Source organism: Euleptes europaea, chromosome 3 (assembly GCF_029931775.1).
Source record: "Euleptes europaea isolate rEulEur1 chromosome 3, rEulEur1.hap1, whole genome shotgun sequence".
In the NCBI taxonomy this organism is placed as follows: domain Eukaryota; kingdom Metazoa; phylum Chordata; class Lepidosauria; order Squamata; family Sphaerodactylidae; genus Euleptes; species Euleptes europaea.
The window spans coordinates 37,461,432-37,482,821 of NC_079314.1; the positions used below are offsets into that span (position 1 = coordinate 37,461,432).

Consider the following 21,390-nt stretch of genomic DNA (forward strand, 5'->3'; position numbering starts at 1 on the left):
GATGGGTGAAAATATTGCTGAACAGATCCCTGACATGTCCCTAAGAGTTACTCAGGTGAACACCAAATGGCATTTAAAAAAAAAAAAACACGCCGGTGTCTATGCTTTGTGGTTCGAATAAGCTACCTGTAATGGAGAACAGCCACTCAGCAAGGAGTGAGTGAAGTAGAAGTCTATTCGGATGTAGCGAGAGCATGAAGAGCTGGTTGCTTTGTACTGTGAGGCAGGAATAGTTGAAGCAACCTGCTGAACCGCCACAGATGAGTCAACAAAAAGATCAGCTCCTTGTTTGCGACAGGCAAGCAGGACATGCACTGAACTGGCGGGTGTTTGAGAGTCCCACGTTTCTTATGGAAGAGGTAGTAGAGCATCAAACTTTGCCATAATGTCAGCCGGGCTAAGACCAACAGGGCTTAAAGAGCACACACAAAACCGTACTTCGCTTCACACAAGGGGCAGGGGTATGTGTACAAGAAAGAGGAGGTGAAACAGCTGGGGCAGGGGGCCCACTTGAGGACATCTCGCCCACATCGTATCAAAACCAGTCGCTGGCCCCTACTGTTTCATTGCAAAAGGTGGATGCGACTCCCAGCATGGATGTAACAACATACAGCGGGGTCCAGTGATTAAAAAAAATATCTGCTGGAAGCCCTTCTCAACAGAACAGAGCCACAAACTAGCAGGGATTTGGGCTGGTGCCCTGACACGTCTTCTATCATTTGGGGCTGCCTTCTATAATGAAGGCAATCTCTAGCAGCACTGGGGCACTGGGCTGTGAATCATCCATTCTCTGCCCTCTTGACATGTTTATCCAGCTGCGAGGATGGGTAAAACAGAAACCCTGTTCTCTCTCTGGATTGTAAAGCTGTGCTGTGTGTGTGTAGCCTGGGCCACAGTATAATGGAGGGAAATGTAGGTTTTACACGTAGTAAAGGGGAAACTTTTTGAAACCTACAATGACCCTACTTTCCTTTTTCTCTGCCTCAATTAGAATTCTATCTATTCTTGTTATCCAAGAGCTATATGATTGGAGTATAGAGCAAACCCACAGGGAATCTCACCTCAGTTAAGTGTTCAGTAGGTTTCCATAGAGGATTGGCATGTATGGATTTTAGGCTTGGCTGAACCTATTTTTAATAGTTTTCCAGATAAAAATATCAACAGAAGCTGGATTTCTCAAAGAAAATTATATACACGAATAAACTAGAATATTAAAGAATTGCTGAGTCAATCATACAAAATACAACTCTTAGCATATTCTCTAAATTTAGAACCAAAAACGGGAAGGGGGAGAAAATGTTCAAATTTCTGATTAACTAGGAAGTCTTTTCCCCATAGTATGTACCTTTTTGAAGTAAGTCTAACAGTATCACATTACAGTGATTAACACAAGCTGGGGTTACATCCTAACTGTCTGTTTGCCTCTCTCTCTCTTAAATAGTACCTTCTGAAAGCTGATGAGAGCCAAACGAAGCAAGGACCAGACTTCCTGCAGAGCCTCATCAAGTTCTATCATGCGCAACACAAGTAAGGGTACAGACATGTCAGTCGGCTGCTTGCATCATTTTCTTGGGACAGTTTTCTAAATCAGTAATTCTGTTGTTGCTATATCCCGTAACAGTGAATTCGACGTTTGCTAGTTCAGTAGGCTTTTAAAGTGGTGAGCGTAAAGTGGAGTTCGTAAAACCTTTCCTCTGTGCCATTTCCATGCAGAGATTCTCCTCCCCCCCAAAGCCGCTATTAGTCTGTGTATGAAAAAGACAGATATAAAGCAGGTGTCCTTTTCCCATACCAGGATTAATGGCAGGTCAGGAGGAGATTCCCATCAGTGGCAATGGCATGAGGGGGAAGGACGCTAACTTCTCCCAATCCATGGCCTGATCCTATACCTCCCCCACGAACTGCTGTTTCAGTTTTATGCTGGGTTATCCAGTTGTGAATTGCCCCTAGGCTACCCTCTAAGGGCAGGTACTGTACGGACATAGAAAGACTGCAGTTGAAACAGGTACACTTATGTGTCCTCCCTGGCAGGATACATGGCAAAGTGCACTCATTGTCTAATGCTACTTATTCTGAAGTGTAAGGATGTGTCTAGGAGCCTCGTGACGCAGAGTGGTAAGCTGCTGTACTGCAGTCCAAGCTCTGCTCGCGACCTGAGATCGATCCCAATGGAAGTTGGTTTCATGTAGCCAGCTCAAGGTTGACTCAGCCTTCCATCCTTCCGAGGTCGGTAAAAATGAGTACCCAGCTTGCTGGGGGTAAAGGGAAGATGACTGGGGTAGGCACTGGCAAACCACCCCGTAAAAAACAAAGTCTGCCTTGGAAACGTCGGGATGTGACGACACCCCATGGGTCAGGAATGACCCAGTGCTTGCACAGGGGACCTTTACCTTTTTAAGGTGCCACTGGCCACCAAAATCAAGTTAATTCATGCCATTATATTCCCTATTACTATGTATGGGTGTGAAAGCTGGACAATGAAGAAAGCTGACAGGAAGAAAGTAGACTCCTTTGAAATGTGGTCTTGGAGGAGAGTGTTACGGATACCGTGGATGGCCAAAAAAACAAATTAGTGGGTTCTAGATCAAATCAAGCCTGAACTGACCCTAGAAGCTAAAATTACTAAACTGAGGCTATCGTATTTTGGTCACATTATGAGAAGGCAAGAGTCACTGGAAAAGACAGTCATGCTAGGAAAAGTTGAGGGCAGCAGGAAAAGAGGAAGACCCAACAAGAGATAGAGTGACTCAATAAAGGAAGCCACAGCCCTCAGTTTGCAAGACCTGAGCAAGGCTGTCAAAGATAGGACATTTTGGAGGATGCTGATTCATAGGGTCGCCATGAGTTGGAAGCGACTTGACGGCACTTAACACACACACACACACACTTATTATATGCAGGTTGCACTGGGTTTCAATAGAAAACACACTGTCCATGCAAAAATCTTGTTCCTCTTGGAAGCTCTCTGCAGCGGGTTGCATTTTATAGCTGGTGTGCTAGGTGAACGGCTGTTTGATTGCCAGTGTTTATTCAGTGCTGTAACGGAGCAGTACAACCAGCCAATAAGAAAAAGAATATTGGTATTGTTATCCCTTGTGTTACCTTTATACCATCCTTGTTTGTCCTTTTGTTTCTGACATGATGTTCCTAAAGTTACAAGTTCCACTTGGGTCTTAATTTAAGGGGAAGAGGAACTTTAGGACACCAATAGGATCACCAACCTCTGGGAGGGGTCTGGCATTCTCCTAGAATTATAGCTGATCTCCAGAGATCAGTTCGTCTGGAGAAAATGACGGGTTCAGAGGGTGAATTCTGTGATATCACATCTCCAATGAGCTCCTCCCCTCTCAAAAGTCCACCATCTTGAGGCACTATCCTACAAATCTCAGGAATTTCCCAAGCCACATTTGCCAAACCTAGACACAAATTAGGTAGCCAACTGTTTAATAACTGCAGATCTATTAAAGTAAGCTCCTTTGCAGTTTCTGGACAGCTAATCCAGCAAGATACATGTAGTTCCCTCTCCCCCTTTAAATAATCTTGACTAGGGCAATGTAGTATAATGGTTAGAGTGCTGGACTTGGGAGACCTGGATTCAAATCCTCACCCAGCTCACTGGTCGACATTAGGCCTGCCAAACTTTCTCGGGCTAACTCACCTCATAGGGTTGTTGTGAGGATAAAAAGAAGGGGGGTCATGTACACTATCCTTACTCCTCAGAAAAGGAGTGGGGAAAGCACCTAAACTGTAAATTCATTTTTATTCCTCCTTTTCTCTGTGGTGCTGCATGTGTGGTTTATCCACGACTCCATTTTAATTCTTGTGACAGTTCTGTTAGGTGTGTTGGACTAAGGTAATTGGTGAGCTTCATGGCAGAGGGATGGATCCTGCCCCTATTCTCTGAAGCCTTCCTCCAGCCTCAGGAAACTGTTGGGATTTGAATCTGGACCTTCTGTGTTTTGGTCTAGTACTCTTACCACACCAATGTTCATTGATTTTTCTCTACCTTAAAGCATCGCAAAGCGGCTTACAATTGCATTCCCTTCCTCTCCCCTTGTGAGGTAGGTGGGGCTGAGAGAGTTCTGATAGAGCTGTGGCTGGCCCAAGGTCACCCAGCAGGTTTTATATGGAGGAGTAGGGAAACAAACCCGGTTCTCCAGATTAGAGTCCGCTGCTCTTAACCACTATACCACACTGGCTCTAGGGGTAGAACTTGTTAGTTAACTTAAACATTTGCCCACATATTCACAGAAAAGATTAAAAACTGCTCAACTATGAACCTGGGACCAATCAGGATTAATTATGCCCGCATAAATAATCTGGTGTGTGGGGTATAATTGTCAACAGAGGTCCAGTATCCTGTTTCCAACAGCAGGCAGCTGAAAAGTAAGTCAAATATGCAATGAAGGTAACAAGCACTCTTCTTCTCCCCACCATCTAATATAGAGATCATTTGGAGGCTCCATTTACATATCACAGTTACTAGCCAAATTCATAGGAGCAAGGTCTTATTCTTTATTCTATTAAACACCGATAAGCTCCTAGTCCTCATATTTTCAGTCTGTTGGAAAGGTTTTGTCTGGATACACATTTTCATGGCAGTGCTTAGGAGCTTTGACATATCTCTCTTTCTCACTCTCCTTATACCTCCCGTCTCTCAAAACTCAAAAACACCACCAGTTTCTTCCAAGATGGCTGGAAGGCATCCCAGAATCTGTACCCGTTCATCGAGAAGCTTGCGGCCTCCTTACATGCAGTAAGTCATGAATAAGACATCAGCATTGCTTATGGCTTTGCCTTGCTTTTAATGGGGTTTAAAAAATGGGGCGACTGTCGTTCATGTTAAGTGTGCTTTCCCCTCTAGGACAAATGAAAATTAGCTTATTAGATGGTCCTCGAACCGTTCTTGGACCTTCATGTGTATAACTTTTCTGAAAAAAGCAACTGGCCTGACCCCCAAGAAGATTTCCCCCCCCCCACTCCTTGCTGTATTTGTTTGCTTATTGATGCATTTACATTCTACCTTTTCTATCTAATGCAAGTTGTGACTGCAATGCTATGCAGAAATACACCAGTCTAAACCCACAGAAATCTATGGCTTAGACTGGAGCAACTCTGCATAAGATTGCCCTGTGAGGTTGCTTATGTTGGGTCCATTAAGACAACCAAATAAAATAGAGAGAGAGAGAAACCCCCAAAGCAAATCAGCATTTGTGAAACCATCGAACGGCAACCAAAGCAGCATGGGGAGTGGTAGAGCAACTGCTTTGCATGCAGAAGGACCCAAGTTCAATCCCTGGCCTTTCCAGTTAAAAAGGTCGGGTTGTTGGCGATATGAAAGACCTCAACTTGAGAACCCGGAGAAGAACTGCCATCAGAATAGACAAAACTGACCTAGGTAAACCAAGGGTCTGACTTGGTGTAAGGCAGTTTCGGATTTTCAATCACCCTGACAGATAAGACACCGCAACCTAAAAACCTAAACCTAAAAAAAGACGGGATGGGGCAATTCTAAAAAAGGCTCTCGAAACTTGACTGGCTTTCCTCCAGTGAGAGGCTACACCAGGGATAGAGGTCACCTCTTCTCCGATTCTTAGCTGTTCTTCCTATTCTAGCTGCATCAGGCGAAGGAAGAAGAGGTAAAGCAGCTCACACGGATCCGAGATTCCCTCCGAGGGATCTTGCAGCTGGAGAACAAAGGGGTGAGTGAGTCTGCTGCTGTTGCGAGGGGGAAGGAATGTGAAAAGCGGCTGCAGGGCAAGGTGGGGTCAGTTGGAACTTCTGGGCTGTGAGCGTCACTCTCCTTTGCAGGTTGCATTCCAGTTTGAAATATCACCATAGTCTTGCTTATTTTCGTGTTTTGTCGTATTTTTATCCTGCCCTTCCTCCAGGGACCACAGAGTGGTATCCGAGGTTCTGTCCTCCTCTGTTTTATCCTCACAGTGAACCTGTGAGGTAGATTAGGCAGAGAGAGGAGTGGGTGTGACTGGCCCATGGTCACCCAAAGAGTGTAGGCTGAGGGGAAATTGGAGTGGAAAATCTCCTCTGGCCTCGCCCTGTGCTGCAGACCACCATACTGGCTGTCAAGGCAGCCCTGAGGCCAGTTGCCTCTCCAAAGGTGTTTGGAGCAGTGGCAGTGTGTGATGTGATCTTGTTATCTTGTGTTCAGAATAATTTTTAATATAATTTTTATGCTGGTTGCTGGATTCAGGAAAACTTTAACAGGAAGAATTCAGGGAGTGGGTACAGCATCCATCAACATCAAGGCAATAAGCAGTATGGGACTGAGAAGTCGGGATTTCTGCACAAGAAAAGCGATGGGTAAGAACCAGAAGTGGCCTTTATGCTCTGGGGAGGGGCTGTGGCTCAGTGGCATGCAGAAGGTCCCAAGTTCAATCCCCGGCATCTCCAGTTAAAGGGGCTAGGCAAGTAGGTGATGTGAAAGACCTCTGCCTGAGACCCTGGAGAGCTGCTGCCAGTTTGAGTAGACAATATCGACTTTGATGGACCAAGGGTCTGATTCAGTGTTCATGCTACATCTGTAGTGTGGTGCGGTCAAAGGAATACCATTCTGGAAAGATTCTTGCATCTTACTGTAAACACTGAATTTCATCAGAACTGTTTAGCTCATGTTTTCAGATTTAATCTGCATCATGAGACTGTGGTGGATGTATTTAGTGCAGTTCCCTAGTTAGGAACAGATCATTTCCAGGTGAGATTTAGACCAGTGGTTTTCAACCTTGACTCCATGGCCATTAACCAAGTTAGCATTACTTGTTTATTTGCTTCATTTATATCCTACCTTTCCCTATAATGGGAACCCCAAGTGACTTACAACACTCTTTCCTTCTCCATTTTATCCTCACAACAACCCTGTGAAGTAGGTTGGCCATGTGCATCTGTGACTGGCTTGCGGTAACCCAGTGAGCTTTCATGGCAGGGATTTGAACCTGGATTTCCCAGATCCTAGCCTGACACACTAACCAGTACACCACACTGTCTCTCAGTTGTACCCAAATACCCCCTCCCATCCAAGCCACAAGTAAAACATTACGACATCAAAACAGAACTCCAGACAAGGGGAAAAATTATATGCATATGAGATAGAGATCTCAGGCCCTTGTGCTTAGTGGCCATCAACCAACTCCCCCTTGTGTCACGTGGCTCTGTTCTGGATCCAGCCCAACATGTACACATGCATCATAATATTTGTGTTTATACACACACCACTCTCTCCCCTCCCTCTCCAATTTTATGCATTTGATTAAGGATAACTTGGGATGTTCCGCCCATTGATAATAAGACCAGGTACATAATGAGGGGAGAAGCCGCCGTTGCAACCTGTGGCTGCCGGTGGGGAGGTAATCCATGGTGAGAAGGGCAACCTTACTTTTTTCTGTCCTAGGATTCGGAAAGTGTGGCAGAAGAGAAAATGTGGCGTGAAGTATGGATATCTCACCATTTCGCACAGCACGGTAAGCAGAGCTGGCTAGTAAGGGGGTGCACAAAGATCTCAGCAGATTTCTGTATCTTACTTGGAAATTCTTCAGGACCCAAGCCCTGCTGAGACCAATGGTGGTCCAGCACCCTGTTTTCCCCACACTGGGGGACTTTGGAAGGCCCGTATTCAGTGGCACAAAGGCTAACACCTCCCATTGTTGCTCCCCACCCCAGCATGTAGCATTCAGAGGTAGACTGACTTGAAACATGGAGGCTCCGTCATGGTTAATAACCATTGATGGATCCAATCTTCCATGAGTTTCTTGAAATTTTAAAGTTTTGTAAGCTGGCATCCATTACTATATCCTGTGGCATCCATTACCGGCATCCATTACTATAATGGATATCCTGTGGCAGGGAGTTCCAGAGATTGGTTATGAATTGTACGAAGAAGTGTGGCCTTTTGTCTGCCTTGAATATATTCCTGATCCCCTAAGGTTGCCAACTCTGGCTTGAGAAATTCCTGGAGACTTGGGGGTGGTGCCTGGGGTTGGTGGAGTTTGGGGAGAGGAGGGAGCTCAGTGGGGATGTGAGGCCATAGGGGACACCCTCCAAACCTTCAGGGGATCTGATCTCTATAGTCTGGAGATCAGTTGTAATTCCAGGAGAACTCCAGGCCCCATCTGGAGGCTGGCAATCCTAGCAAAATCCTCTTGTTGATTTGTGCATATACTGAAGGTGTATATATGATGTACATGCAAAATACACACGTTGGGAGAATCTGTGCTTGGTTGTTGGGCTCCTGGCACACATGGATGTAATGTCTAAATAGGGCTTACATACAAGCTACCAGTTTCAGTCATGGCTTATCCTGTATGGTGATGATTCCCTTTTCTCTTTCTCCACTTTCCCCTCTATAATCTTCTGTCATCTTGCTAAAGCTGGCTCCTGACTGGGCCTGTTCTTGGCAGGGAGCTTGGACGGATACCCTCCCCTCTGTTTGTTTGAACTCCCCAAATCTGGATATGAGCGAGCCAATTCCTCTGTTCTCTCATGAATGCTGTGAGAAGGAGCCCCTCATTCAGTCATATGCTCAGTGGACTCCAGCCAGGTGAAGGGTGGGAATGAGCTCAGGAGTCTGAACTGGATTCAGGCAGCTTGGCAGATGGACAAAACTAGCGGTTCTCTGGCTTCATCGCAACACTTGAAGGCCTTACCAATTCCTATCTTTGAAAAGGCCTGAGGGAAGAGAAAAGCGTGGAAAACTCTGCAGAGATGACAAAACAGAGGTTGCCTTATGGGGGCCTGAATAATTAAAGAAAATGGTTTTATTGATATATATTTTTTCTTTTCTTTAAAGGCTACAACATAACTGAGAAATACAGATTGCTAAACGCAGGCGGAAGTGAAGGGCCTTGCTATCTCTCCTTCCCTCTCCTGCAGAGAGTGGCTTGCAGCCGAAAGATCATGTACCTCTGTTGGTCTATGAAACGCGAAACTCTGAGCAGCCCCTCTTTGCATTAGAGCCTTAAGGTCCGCAAGTGCCATCTGGAAGATTAGATCATCACCTGCCCACTCCAGAACTCTCTTGGCGGTGGCTCCTGTGTGATGCAATAGTCCCCCTCTACAGATCAAGAAGCCCTGTGGACTCTTAGGAGAAAATAGGTTTCTTTAAAAACGCACACCTTTTAAAGTCCTAATAACAAAGCAGAGGAACAGGTTTTTGATCAGCAAAAGTTGAAAGGCTAAAGCCGCTTCTCCCTTCCCTGTGCACTTCCCGGGCAAACTAAGTCTGCACCAGCCGAGTTGCTCCTTTTGCAACCCCCTTTTCTATTTTACTGGTTGCTGGAAGTTTTTCCCCGACAGGGAAAGACCAGGGAGCCTGATGAAATGGAATAAAGTTCATGTCTAAATTAAAGCACCGTATTTAATTAATCTTCGATCCTTGTTCCCCCCCCCCCAAAGGAAAATTACTTTGCTTTTTACCTTGAAGCTAATCTCTGGGTGATATGTAACCTTGACAGAATTCTCTCCCGCTTTTTGTTGTCTTCACAGATCAACCGGCCTCCTGTCAAGCTAAACCTATTGACCTGCCAAGTGAGGCCTCATCCAGAAGATAAAAAATCCTTTCACCTTGTGACACGTATGTGAAGGACTGCCACAATGCCTGATATTGCTGCCCCAATACCTGCATGGACCTGTACAATATGGCTCTTAATTTTTTTTTTAACATAGCCTTACTTTTAAAGTGCTCTGACCTGGATAGCCCAGGCTAGCCCAATCTCGTCAGATCTTGAAAGCTAAGCCTGGTTAGTGTTTGGGTGGGAGGCCACTCAGGAATACCAGGGTTGCTATACAGAGGCAGGCAATGGCCAACCACTTCTGACTGTCTCTTGAGGGGATGTGGCTCAGTGAAAGAGCTTCTACTTTACATGCAGAAGGTCCCAGGTTCAATCCTTGGCCTCTCCAGTTCACAGGCTTTGTCAGTAGGTGATGTGAAAGGCCTCTGCCTAAGACCCTGGAGAGCTGCTGCCAGTCTGAGTAGTCAATACTGATCTTGATCGACCAATGGCCTGATTCAGGCAGCTTCATAGGGGAGGGGGGCATGGCTTAGTGGTAGAGCAACTGCTTGGCAAGCAGAAGGTCCCAGGTTCAATCCGTGGCATCTCCGGTTTAAAGGTTGAGGTAGAAGGTGGTGTGAAAAACCTCTACCAGAGACCCTGGAGAGAAGCTGCCAGTCTGAGTAGACAGTACTGACCTTGATGGACCATTGGTCTGATTCAGTATAAGGCAGCTTCATATGTTCATATGCCTTGAAAACCCTACGGGGTTGCTATAAGTTGGCTGCAACTTGATGGCTAAAAAATACCCCTTTTAAAGTAGGAACTTATTTTAACTGCCTAGCATGTGTGGCTTTAAATAATTTCAGAGAGGTAGCATGAAACTGGTGAAAATTGTTTACAAAAGGAATTCTTCATCTCAACTCTCTGTAGGATTACAGAGTTCAAAAACAGAATTCCTTTGTCCAAGGAGATTCCAAGCAAAAACAAACAACCAAACCCTCCCCTGAAACAAAGTAGCTGATGAGCATGACCAAGTGGAGGATGAAGGGTTAAACTTCTCCCTTTCCTGCACATCCCCAATATAAACGAGGCTGCACCAGCTAAGCTGCTCCTTTTACAGCCTCAATTTCCATTTTATAGATGGGCAAATATAAGGGGGAAAGGAAGCTCATTTCAGGAGCACATGCTTACGTTTAATAGGGAAGGAGTACTAAGAGATTGTCTCAGGGGCCTTGCAGTACAGGTGAGCTTTGAAGAAGGGTTTCGAAGTGATGTTGTGCCTGTGTTCTGTGAATGTACACTTGCAGGCATAAAGAACAGCAGCGGAGAAAGGGTGAAGTCATTTGAAGGAGCAAGAGACCTTTTGGATTGCTGTAGAGGGCAGGTCATGAGCAAGGGTGTGTCAGGATATAACACAAGAGAGAATGGGATAAGAAGGCCATGGAGGGCTTTGAAACTTTGGACAAGAAGTTTGAGAGTTGAGAGGAAGCCATTGGTTTACGGACTGGTCAGAACTGTAGACACCTGCTTCATGAAGTATATGCAGAGAACCAGCGTGGTGTAGTGGTTAAGAGCGGTGGTTTGGAGTGGTGGACTCTGATCTGGAGAACCGGGTTTGATTCCCCACTCCTCCACATGAGCGGCAGACACTAATCTGGTGAACTGGATTTTGTTTCCCCACACCTCCACATGAAGCCAGCTGGGTGACCTTGGGCTAGTCACAGCTCTTAGAGCTCTGAACACACATGAACACATGAAGCTGCCTTATACTGAATCAGACCCTTGGTGCATCAAAGTCAGTATTGTCTGCTCAGACGGGCAGTGGCTCTCCAGTGGCTCAGGCAGAGGTCTTTCACGTCACCTACTTCCCTAGTCCCTTTAACTGGAGATGCCGGGGATTGAACCTGGGACTTCTGCATGCCAAGCAGATGCTCTTCCACTGAGCCACAGCCCCACCTACCTCACAGGGTGTCTGTTGTGGGGAAGGGAAGGTGATTGTAAGCCGGTTTGATTCTTCCTTATGTGGTAGAGAAAGTCAGCATATAAAAACTAACTCTTCTTCTTCTGTCTTGTTTTGAGGGTATTGTAGGTGATCCATCTCTTTCTGTTCTTGTAGATAACCGGACTTATCACTTCCAAGCTGAGGATGAGCAGGAGTGCCTCATGTATGATCTATTTATTTATTATTTAAAACATTTATTATTGTTGTCATAGTTGTTGTTATTGTTATATGCGTTTCTCTGGTGCATTTTTGCCCCTTCTTCCAAGGATGCTCAGGGTGGCATCTATTGTTGTTTCTTCTTGATTTTATGCATGTGTTAGTGCAAAACACCAAATTATGTCACTGAAATCCACATTTCCCTTCCTTGAAGTTCAGTCTCTTCATGCCTACCCTCACTGCTTGGATCCTTGACTAGTATAGTATAGTATAGGTTTACTGGACACGGCCATAGGCCTTTACAATCTAAACCATTATTACAAGTTAAAAGTTATAAAACTAATAAAATCCAGAAAATGATAAGATTCTCAAATTAGAAGAAGAGCTGGTTTTTATATGCCGACTGTCTCAAACCGGCTTACAATCACCTTCCCTTCCCCTCCTCACAACAGACACCCTGTGAGGTAGGTGGGGCTGAGAGATCTCTTAAGAGAGCTGTGACTATCCCAAGGTCGCCCAGCTGGCTTCATGTGGAGGAGTGGGGAAACAAACCCGGTTCACCAGATTAGCCTCTGCCGCTCATGTGGAGGAGTGGGGAATTGAACACGGTTCTCCAGATTATAGTCCACTGCTCCAAACCACTGCTCTTAACCACTACACCCAACATTCTGTTTCTCATTAAAACAATGTATATAAAACCAGAAAGATAAAAGAATCCCTGACTGGTATTCTCCTGTCTTTCCCAGATGGGTCTCTGTGCTCCAAAACAGCAAGGATGAAGCTCTCAGCAATGCTTTCAAGGTGGACCCAGGAGGCTGCATGTCTTCAGCTGGGGGCCTGGTAGATAGTGGCTTGCAAGAACTCACCAAGTTTGTTATCATCGAGGTGAAGAACATGCCAGGAAACAGGCAATGTTGTGACTGCGGAGCCCCAGGTAGGTCCAGACATGCTGGGTGCTCTTATACGACTCCTAAATTCCTTGACAGGTTTTGGATTTTCAGTCTAAGTTCACTCAACTAATGGGACACTGTTTTGAGCCGCTGTTCATCACTGACCATAGGTGTGCTTTCTCTCCCCTGCCCCATCTAGAGCTGCCAGCCCTGCACAGGCAAAAACCAGGAGATTTTGGGGGCGGTACCTGGGAAGGACAGAGTTTCAGGGGATGTGATGTCTCCTCCTCTGTAACACTCTAGGAATTCCCCCCAATCGCTTTAGAAATGACCAGAGACTAGGGATTTGTAGAGCATCACCTGGAAGTGACATCACAGTCTCCAGCCCTCCATGTAGAATCAATGTCACTTACAAGCAATGCTCTAGGAATCCCTACAATCTCTAGGAATTTCCCCATGGATTGCCGCCATTGTTTCTCCCACTCTTGAAGTCATCAGTGGTGGGGCCAAGTGTGGGGTTTGCCATCACAGAGATGAAATGGCAAGCCTGCCCCCATCCCAAACCACCATGAATGAAAAAAATACCTATATTAGGAATCATCCTTTGTTTTCAGATATTACTAGCATGCTGTCCCAGTAGGATCATAGCTCAAGGGCAATTTGCACATTACAAAGTCTTTGTGGCTATCCTGAGGACTTGAGAGCTTGAGAGCTCATGCTTGGAATTTTTAAGCATTCAGTATACATTCGTTTTTCCTGTGGGCAAATAGTAGCTCCTAGAAAGATCAGAATTGGCTCTAAGAAGAGTTGGGTCTACAGCCTGCCTTTCTCCCTGAGACGCAGGGCAGGTTACACCGTGTAAGAATTTGCAATCAAATGGCCTGAGACATCCGACAAACAATGCCACAGGATTAGGATCACAAAAATTAGAAACAGTGCAAAAAAAAAAAAAAGTATCAGATGTGATTTGTCATAAACAATGCAAACAAGAATGGAATTACAAAAATTGGAAGGAACGTGGTAAGACCAAAGTAACACATCAAATAAACAGTGAAACAGACTATACTGCTGTTCACTTTATAAAATCACCCTCCTCTGTTTCATTATGCTACAGCCTTAATTCCCTTAATCTGAATTCCTTGTGAACTTTGTAACGTGTGAATCAGCCCTCACTCCTTGTACAAATCTCTTTGCGCCCCTCAAGGCTATAGTGCAAAGGGTCCGTCTGCTTTTTGGGGGGGGGGCGGAATCTGCTTGGGGGTGAGTTGAAAAGAGAAGGAAATGTCACTTGCACCAGCACCACTGAGTGCAGCTACTCTCTTGCAGATCCCACCTGGCTTTCCACCAACCTTGGCATCCTGACATGTATAGAGTGCTCGGGAATCCACCGTGAGTTGGGGGTCCACTACTCCCGCATCCAGTCCCTAACCTTAGATGTGCTCACCACTTCGGAATTACTGGTGAGGATTTTCTCTGTGAGCCAGAAGCGGGGGGGGGGGGGAACACTGACTTTCCCTTCTGCAGCTGTATGTTGATTCCTTAACTTTTATCCATGGTAGAAGCCCGAGTAGATATAATGCATAAACCTTCCCTATAATTGACAACAGACTTAGTAATTACTGGGATTATCCTTGGGACTGCTTTTGTAGATGGGAATGACCATAGATTTTCTCCAATTTCTCCTGATGAATTTATCAAGATGAATAAATGGGCAAGTAAGGTAATCCATCTCTCTTTAAAAAACATTAACAGTTCAGTGGGTGTATAATTACCTCCTGGAGCTTTGTTAATTTTTAGTTTAGTAATTGATTTCTCTATATGGAATGTTGAGACTGGAGGCCACTCTGGTAACCTGTGTTGGAATCCTGTGTACAGTTCTGGTCACCACACCTAAAAAAGGATATTGTAGAGCTTGAGAAGGTACAGAAAAAAGCAACCAAAATGATCAGGGGACTAAAGCAACTGCCCTATGAGGAGCAATTAAAATGCTTAGGGCTGTTTACCTTGGAAAGAGGGGAGGTTTACCTTGGAAAGAGGTTAAGGGGAGACATGATAGAGGTCTATAAAGTTACGTGTGGAATGGAGAAGCTTTTCTCTCTCTTTCATAATACTAGAACATGGGGTCATCTGCTGAAGCTGGAGGGTGAGAGATTCAAAACAGATAAAAGGAAGTATTTCTTCACACAGCTCATAGTTAAATTGTGGAACTCCCTGCCCCAGGATGTGGTGATGGCTGCCAACTTGGAAGGCTTTAAGAGGGGAATGGACATGTTCATGAAGGATAGGGCTATTCATGGCTACTAGTCAAAATGGTTACTAGACATGATGCATACCTATTCTCTCCAGGATCAGAGATGCATGCCTATTATATTAGGTGTTTTGGAAGACAGGCAGGATATTGCTGCTGCAGTTGTCTTGTTTGTGGGCTTCCTAGAGGCACCTGGTTGGCCGCTGTGTGAACAGATGTCTGGACCTGATGGGCCTTGGTCTGATCCAGCACAGCCTTTCTTCTGTTCTCCTGTTCTTAACCTTACTGCAGTTGTAGCCAATCTTAATTTCTTGCATAGCAGTTGAAAATAAAGCAGCAGAGTGTTGGAGTAGGGCTGTAATATGATAATTTAATGGGGAGTGAGATGTTGCACATCCTTCATGAATAACCTCCCCAAAGAGGTATGAATCATTTTGTCTGGCAGCATATAGTAGCTTATCCCATCTTGCTCTCATATCTCCATTCAGATCATTTTGTCTAGCAGCATATAATAGTTTATCCCATTTTGCTCTCATATCTCCATGCAAATCATTTTGGCAGCATATAATAGCTTATCCCATCTTGCTCTATCTCTATTCTTTGACAACAACCAATTTCCCCCTGAAAACTGAACTACCGACCAAATAAGTCAAAATAAAATCAACGACACTACTACTACCTGACATAGAAATACACATATATTCTTCAGTCTCATCTCGGTTGGTATAACCATTACTGATAAACAAGTGTAGAACATATAGGAAATTAATAAGACCTAGTCCCACATAATTTATCTATGAATCATGGGATTTGCGTTCAGACAGGAGAGAGGCAATATTTAGTGGGTGACCATTCCAAAGTCTAGATTTCTGAAGGGCATCATTTGAGGGGCCATGTGTAGCATTCAGATCCCCTCCCATTATTATCTGGATAGTTTACATTAACCTCAGAGACATAATCTGAGAGGAATAACCAAATTTGTTTTATCTCTTGTTTTAGCTGGAGGATTATAAACATTTATTATCAAATAAGTATTAGTTGCAAGTTTGATATGAGCTGCCATAGCAAAGGGAGGGGGGAAATGTAACCAGGTAATTTCTACTCTAATTTTTAAAGGTATCAAAATAGCTAAATCTGCTAAAGCCCAGCCATTTTTATTATGTTGCCTAGCTGGAAATGCATTTGAAGCAAAATCGGAGGCTACTAAATCATCTGTAAGCCAGGCTTCTTGCGGAAAAATTATGACAACCTTATGAATAATATCTAAAAATTCTGAGTTTCTCATCTCTGAACACCATCCAGCAGTATTCCATGAAATAATATTAAGATTTGCATTGTCCCTATCATTCAGACATTGAAGTGTTTCAATTCCAGTAAGAGCTTCATGCTGACTATTGAGCACACAGGGATTTGGTAGGAACCAAAGGAGTCTGCAGCTCTTGTTAAGGGACTATCTTCCTTCACTAGAGTCTCTACTAATTCATGAAGTTTCAAATTACCTTGCCAAACCTCCGAGGCTCTGATAGGTTCTTGTAGCCCAATAAATGGAATATCATGAGCAGGAGTAGTTACAAAATTTTTACTCTGGATTTAACATCAATTCTTATTACATTGGCTTTTATAGGAATAGTCAGTATTTGCTGAGGGTGAGATTTAACTCTTATCTTGGTGTCACAGTTCTTTTGATTGTAACATGGGGGTTTTTTGGCTGTTAAACACACTTTTTTAAGTGGCACTCCTGGGAAAGGGAAAAGTGTTGCTAGATTGATGGTCAATCAAGGAAGAAGACACACTGGGTTGGGTGCAGACTAAATGTTCTATTGGCAGAATGAACATTTCCCTGTAACACAAAGGGGGAATTGGTTTAGTTTGGATCCAACCCCCATGATGACACTCTAAACATTCTTTTTCCTCCCTCCCTCCCTCTCTCTATGTGTATGACGAACCCTGTAGGGTTTTCTAGGCAAGAGACGTTCAGAAGTGGTTTGCCATTGCCTGCCTCTGCATGGGTTGAGACAGTGCTGAGAGAACTGTGACTGTCCAAAGTCACCCAGTTGGCTCCATATGGAGGTGTGGGGAATCGAACCTGGTTCTCCAGATTAGAGTCCGCTGCTCTTAACCACTACACCACACTGGCTCACCTTTCATCTGTGGGTGTCCTCATTTTATAGGACAACCTGACAGATGGGATCTGGCTCAAAAGCAGAGCATGTGCTTTGCACAGGGGTTCAATTCCTGGCATCTCTAGTGAAGAGATGTTAGCAGCACTCCAAGAACTTTCCTATAGGTCAGAGGAGATGGTACTGAGCTAGGTGGATCAATAATGTGGCTTGGTACAAAGCAACTTCACATATTCTTGAGCATTCTGCCTCATGGCTGGGGGCTGCACAGCTGGGTGGCCCTAGCTGCTTATAGGTACATGCTGTTTTCCAGGAATCTGCCTCCGACTTCCTCCTAGATTGCACTTGTAGGAACCAATGTGGCCTAAAGCCAGTCGAAGGGCATGGTGCTCGTTGCCTGTCACTGATATGGCAGCCATAGGTCAACACTATCGAGTTAACAAAGGCAGAGGCATGTGCAATGCCATCCTATTTTATTTTACCTTCGACTGCGGTGCTAGCTAGTCCAACGGCTACCCATGGAAAAAAACCTCAAGCTGTGAATTTCCTTGACCTCTTTATGGGGGGCTGAATTCTCCTCTGGTGACACACTGCTCCCACCTTCTTTTTTTGCAGCTGGCAATCAGCATTGGAAACGCCAAGTTTAACGAAGTTATGGAGGCCACCTTGCTGGCACAAGGCAGCCCGAAACCCTCCTCAAGCAGCGATATGTGAGTAAAAATTGAGGCTTATGAGAGAAAAGAGCATGCAAAGGGTCTAGTTGGGATGGATATACTCTGTTACAGTTGGAAGAGGGAAATGGTGTTTTCCCTTGCTGGGAAACTCCCTTAGACCAGGGGTTCCCTGGAAAAGACACTGGTCATCACCCAGGACCACCTGAGAACTTCTAGACTGACCTGCTGAGAAGGCACCCTTCTGGTGTAGCACTAGAACAATAACAATGTAACAGGGTACAAACCCTAGAAAGGCACACAGCAACAACTGCACCAGAACATTCAAATGAAAAGCAGTACCATTGAACTAACTAAGCTAAAAACACATTACCTAACCTATAGCAGGTTCCTCGGAGCATTTGCAAAGTTCTTTGCAAGGCAGGACAGCACCGAACACTCAGACCCAATTTTACCCTTAGCACGGTGTACCCAGTGCCTGGGATTGGAGATGTCAACATGTCACTCTTAGAAAGGAGGCTAGCTCAGGTCCAATTCCATTTACCATGAACATCCAGACATTTGGGAGTTTCAGCCTCCTTTCTAAGAGTGACGAGCTGATTTCTCTAATCCCTGGCAAATCCCCATCTCTGATGTCAGAGGCTACTGTTACCAATCAGAGACATTTAAAATATAGCCCCACCTCCATCAAGCATCTGGTAATGGCGCTGAACTTCTATGACAAATAGGTACTCTGGACCAAACTGGATTGCCATTTGTCCAAAAGGGATTAAGTCTGCCAGGGTGGTCCAATATGGAATGGAAATGAATGGGTCAATCTAATGGAAACCTCTGGGGGTCCAAGATCCCAGACATTCTAGGTGGCACTCTTGAACCTTAGTAAGTTTTAGGGTTTCTGTCATTAAAGGTTTCTACTGGTTGTCATTGCTGGTGTGGTATATGAAAGAGGGGAGTGGAATGGGCTCAGGACTGAGGTGCTGCATTACCTCTAGCCCCTTCCAACTCTAGGATTCAGCTACAAGCACAATGTTGCATTTGATTGCCACTAGCACCAAGGTAGTGTTGGCGTGTCAGACTAGGATCTGTAACAGCTGGGTTCGAGTCCTCACTCTGAAGAAGAAGAGGAGTTGGTTTTTATATGCCGACTTTCTCTACCACTTAAGGGAGAATCAAACCAGCTTACAATCACCTTCTCTTCCCCTCCCCACAACAGACACCCTGGGAGGTAGGTGAGGCTGAGAGAGTGTGACTAGCCCAAGGTCTCCCAGCTGGCTTCATGTGGAGGAGTGGGGAATCAAACCCGGTTCTCCAGATCAGAGTCCACCACTCTTAACCACTACACCATGCTGGCACTCTGCTGTGAAGCTTACTAGGGGACCTTGGGCCAGTCACTCTCTCTGAGCCTCACCTACTTCTCAGGGTTATAAGAAGGAACGGAGAAGTGTGCACAGCTCCAGGATCTCCTTGGGGGGGTGAGGGGATTAAAATGCACTGATGGATGGGCAATCTCCTCCAACTTGTAAGACTCTTCAGTAAGTACAGTGTCCTTCTTTCCTCCACCCAGGACTGCCCGGAAGGAATTCATCATGGCAAAGTATATGGAGCGCAAGTACGTTCACAAGGCTGGCAAGGAGGAGCCTTACCGGCTCCGGGAAGCGATCCGTGGCGGGGATCTCTTGGCGCTGCTCCAGGCCTTTGCAGAGGGTCATGATCTAACCAAACCTCTCACCAGCCCCGATGGCCAGGTGAGGGCAATAAAATGGGTCGCGCAATAAAATGGGTCGTGCAATAAAATGGGTTGTGCAACAAGTGGTATGCGGAATACATAATGTGTGGTATTGCCTCTTCATAGGACTAGTGGAGTTGGCCCAGCAACCCTTGAGCTCCATGTAGAGTAATGTTGTAATGCTTTCCCCCTGTACAACTATAAGGACTGTGAACCTGTATTTCTTAAAGCTAAAAGCCAAGATTCCCAGGAAGGTGGATATTTAAATAAATAAACACATGCTGATGCATGAGAAAGCAAGGTAGGTTTCCTGCAGAATACGTCAAGAAGGAAACAGGGGAAGTGTGGGGGGGGTCAAAAATCAGACCTTGGAGGTAGTAAGGTGTCAAGAATTAGGGTTGCCAGCATTGCCTCGGCAAATGCTGGGAGATTTTGAGGGCAATGCCTGGAGAGGGTGGCATTGAGGAGGATGTGGCATCATTTCCAAGTGACAGTGTAGGGTTTTCCCCTCATCTCCAAGGTAAAGAACATAGAGAGATAAGGAAATTCCTAGGACATCACTATAGAGGCCATTTTTCTCCTCAGTTTCTTGAGGACTGAGGGAGAGGTCTACCAAGAATGTAGTTCTGGCTGAAGATCCTCTTGGGTCTTTGATGGTGACAAGTCTGCCCTACGAGGAAACCCCTTGCAAAAGCACAGCTACGCAATGAACACTGCATGTCCAGTGGTAAATTGTGAAGAGCTGGGCTGGTCTATGACTGTTTTTGATAAAGATTGAAATTGAAATCTCCTACATGGCATGTCCATTGTGTGTGTGACTTCTCCCACCCTTGATGTGACTGAACTCATCTTAGTGGCACTTCAGCACAGAAGGTTTTGTGCACTCTTCCCTTTCTTCCCTTGTGATAGGAGCAAGGTGAGCTGCCCCTGCATCTGGCTGTTCGCTGTTCCAGGAAGTCCTCCCTTCCACTAGTGGATTTCATTATCCAGAATGGGTAAGATGAAGCTAGGAGGGATGAACTAGTGATGCTTTCTTTTGTCTCCTCGTACGGAGCTGACCCATGAAGATTAGAATTGTCTACTTTGGACTGGCAGTGACTCCAAGGTCTTTTCCAATGCCAGCCACCTTTTAAGCAGAGCTGCCGGGGATCAAACCTGGGACTTTCTGCAAGCAAGGCCCGGCTGAGCAAGGGCCCTTTGCCACCACTAAGCCATGGTTCCTTCTGAAATACATCAGACCCTTGAAGCCAGAATGCTTAGTCCATTTATTTTATGAAAATATTGTATATTTGCATACACAAAAATGTAAAGGTAAAGGTCTCCTGTGCAAGCACCGGGTCATTCCTGACCCATGGGGTGACGTCACATCTTGATGTTTACTAGGCAGACTTTGTTTATGGGGTGGTTTGCCAGTGCCTTCCCCAGTCATCTTCCCTTTACCCCCAGCAAACTGGGCCCTCATTTTAATGACCTCAGAAGGATGGAAGGCTGAGTCAACCTTGAGCTGGCTACCTGAAACCAACTTCCGTTGGGATCGAACTCAGGTCGTGAGCAGAGCTTGGAATGCAGTACTGCAGCTTACCACTCTGCGCCATGGGGCATACGCTAATTTTGTATAAATTATTTCAAGAGTCAGATTGCTCCTGCTCTTTGGGTAAGGAGAGGGCCGGGGGCCAAAAGGAATGCTCTCAGCCTTTACAGCCACGAGGGCTAGAAACTTGGCCATCTTTTTAAAACGAAACCTGGATTTTTCTGTTTGTTTGTTTTTTACTTTGCTTTGTCTTCTGTGCACAGGGGGAATCTGGACAGGCCCACTCCTGATGGGAACACAGCCCTTCACTATGGGGCCCAGTACAATCAGCCCGACTGCCTCAAACTGCTGCTGAAAGGGAAGGCCTCTATAAATGCAGGTAGTGTGGCTTTGTGAGCAGGGCTCAGAGGTACCCATCTGTAGGAACTGCTGTGTGTGAACTCTAATGGAGTTCCTACTTTGAACCTTCTGAATGACTTCCATATTTAGTATATACAGATGTGGCTTGTGGTAAATAAATGCCAGCTAACCAGACCTCAGGAT

General features: G+C 45.3%; 1 protein-coding gene across 1 annotated transcript in view; it reads left to right on the forward strand.

The window, feature by feature from the left end:
• The window catches only part of ASAP3 (ArfGAP with SH3 domain, ankyrin repeat and PH domain 3), a 67,947-nt gene that overhangs the window by 37,783 nt on the left and 8,774 nt on the right, over positions 1 to 21,390 (forward strand). Inside the window, exons 7-19 of the mRNA XM_056846818.1 lie at positions 1,442 to 1,527; positions 4,681 to 4,756; positions 5,616 to 5,702; positions 6,212 to 6,321; positions 7,406 to 7,475; positions 9,496 to 9,583; positions 11,620 to 11,668; positions 12,408 to 12,595; positions 13,878 to 14,011; positions 17,535 to 17,629; positions 19,155 to 19,335; positions 20,226 to 20,311; positions 21,111 to 21,226. Of these exons, the coding sequence (XP_056702796.1) occupies positions 1,442 to 1,527; positions 4,681 to 4,756; positions 5,616 to 5,702; positions 6,212 to 6,321; positions 7,406 to 7,475; positions 9,496 to 9,583; positions 11,620 to 11,668; positions 12,408 to 12,595; positions 13,878 to 14,011; positions 17,535 to 17,629; positions 19,155 to 19,335; positions 20,226 to 20,311; positions 21,111 to 21,226 (1,366 nt within the window). The remainder of the gene's footprint in view (positions 1 to 1,441; positions 1,528 to 4,680; positions 4,757 to 5,615; positions 5,703 to 6,211; positions 6,322 to 7,405; positions 7,476 to 9,495; positions 9,584 to 11,619; positions 11,669 to 12,407; positions 12,596 to 13,877; positions 14,012 to 17,534; positions 17,630 to 19,154; positions 19,336 to 20,225; positions 20,312 to 21,110; positions 21,227 to 21,390) is intronic.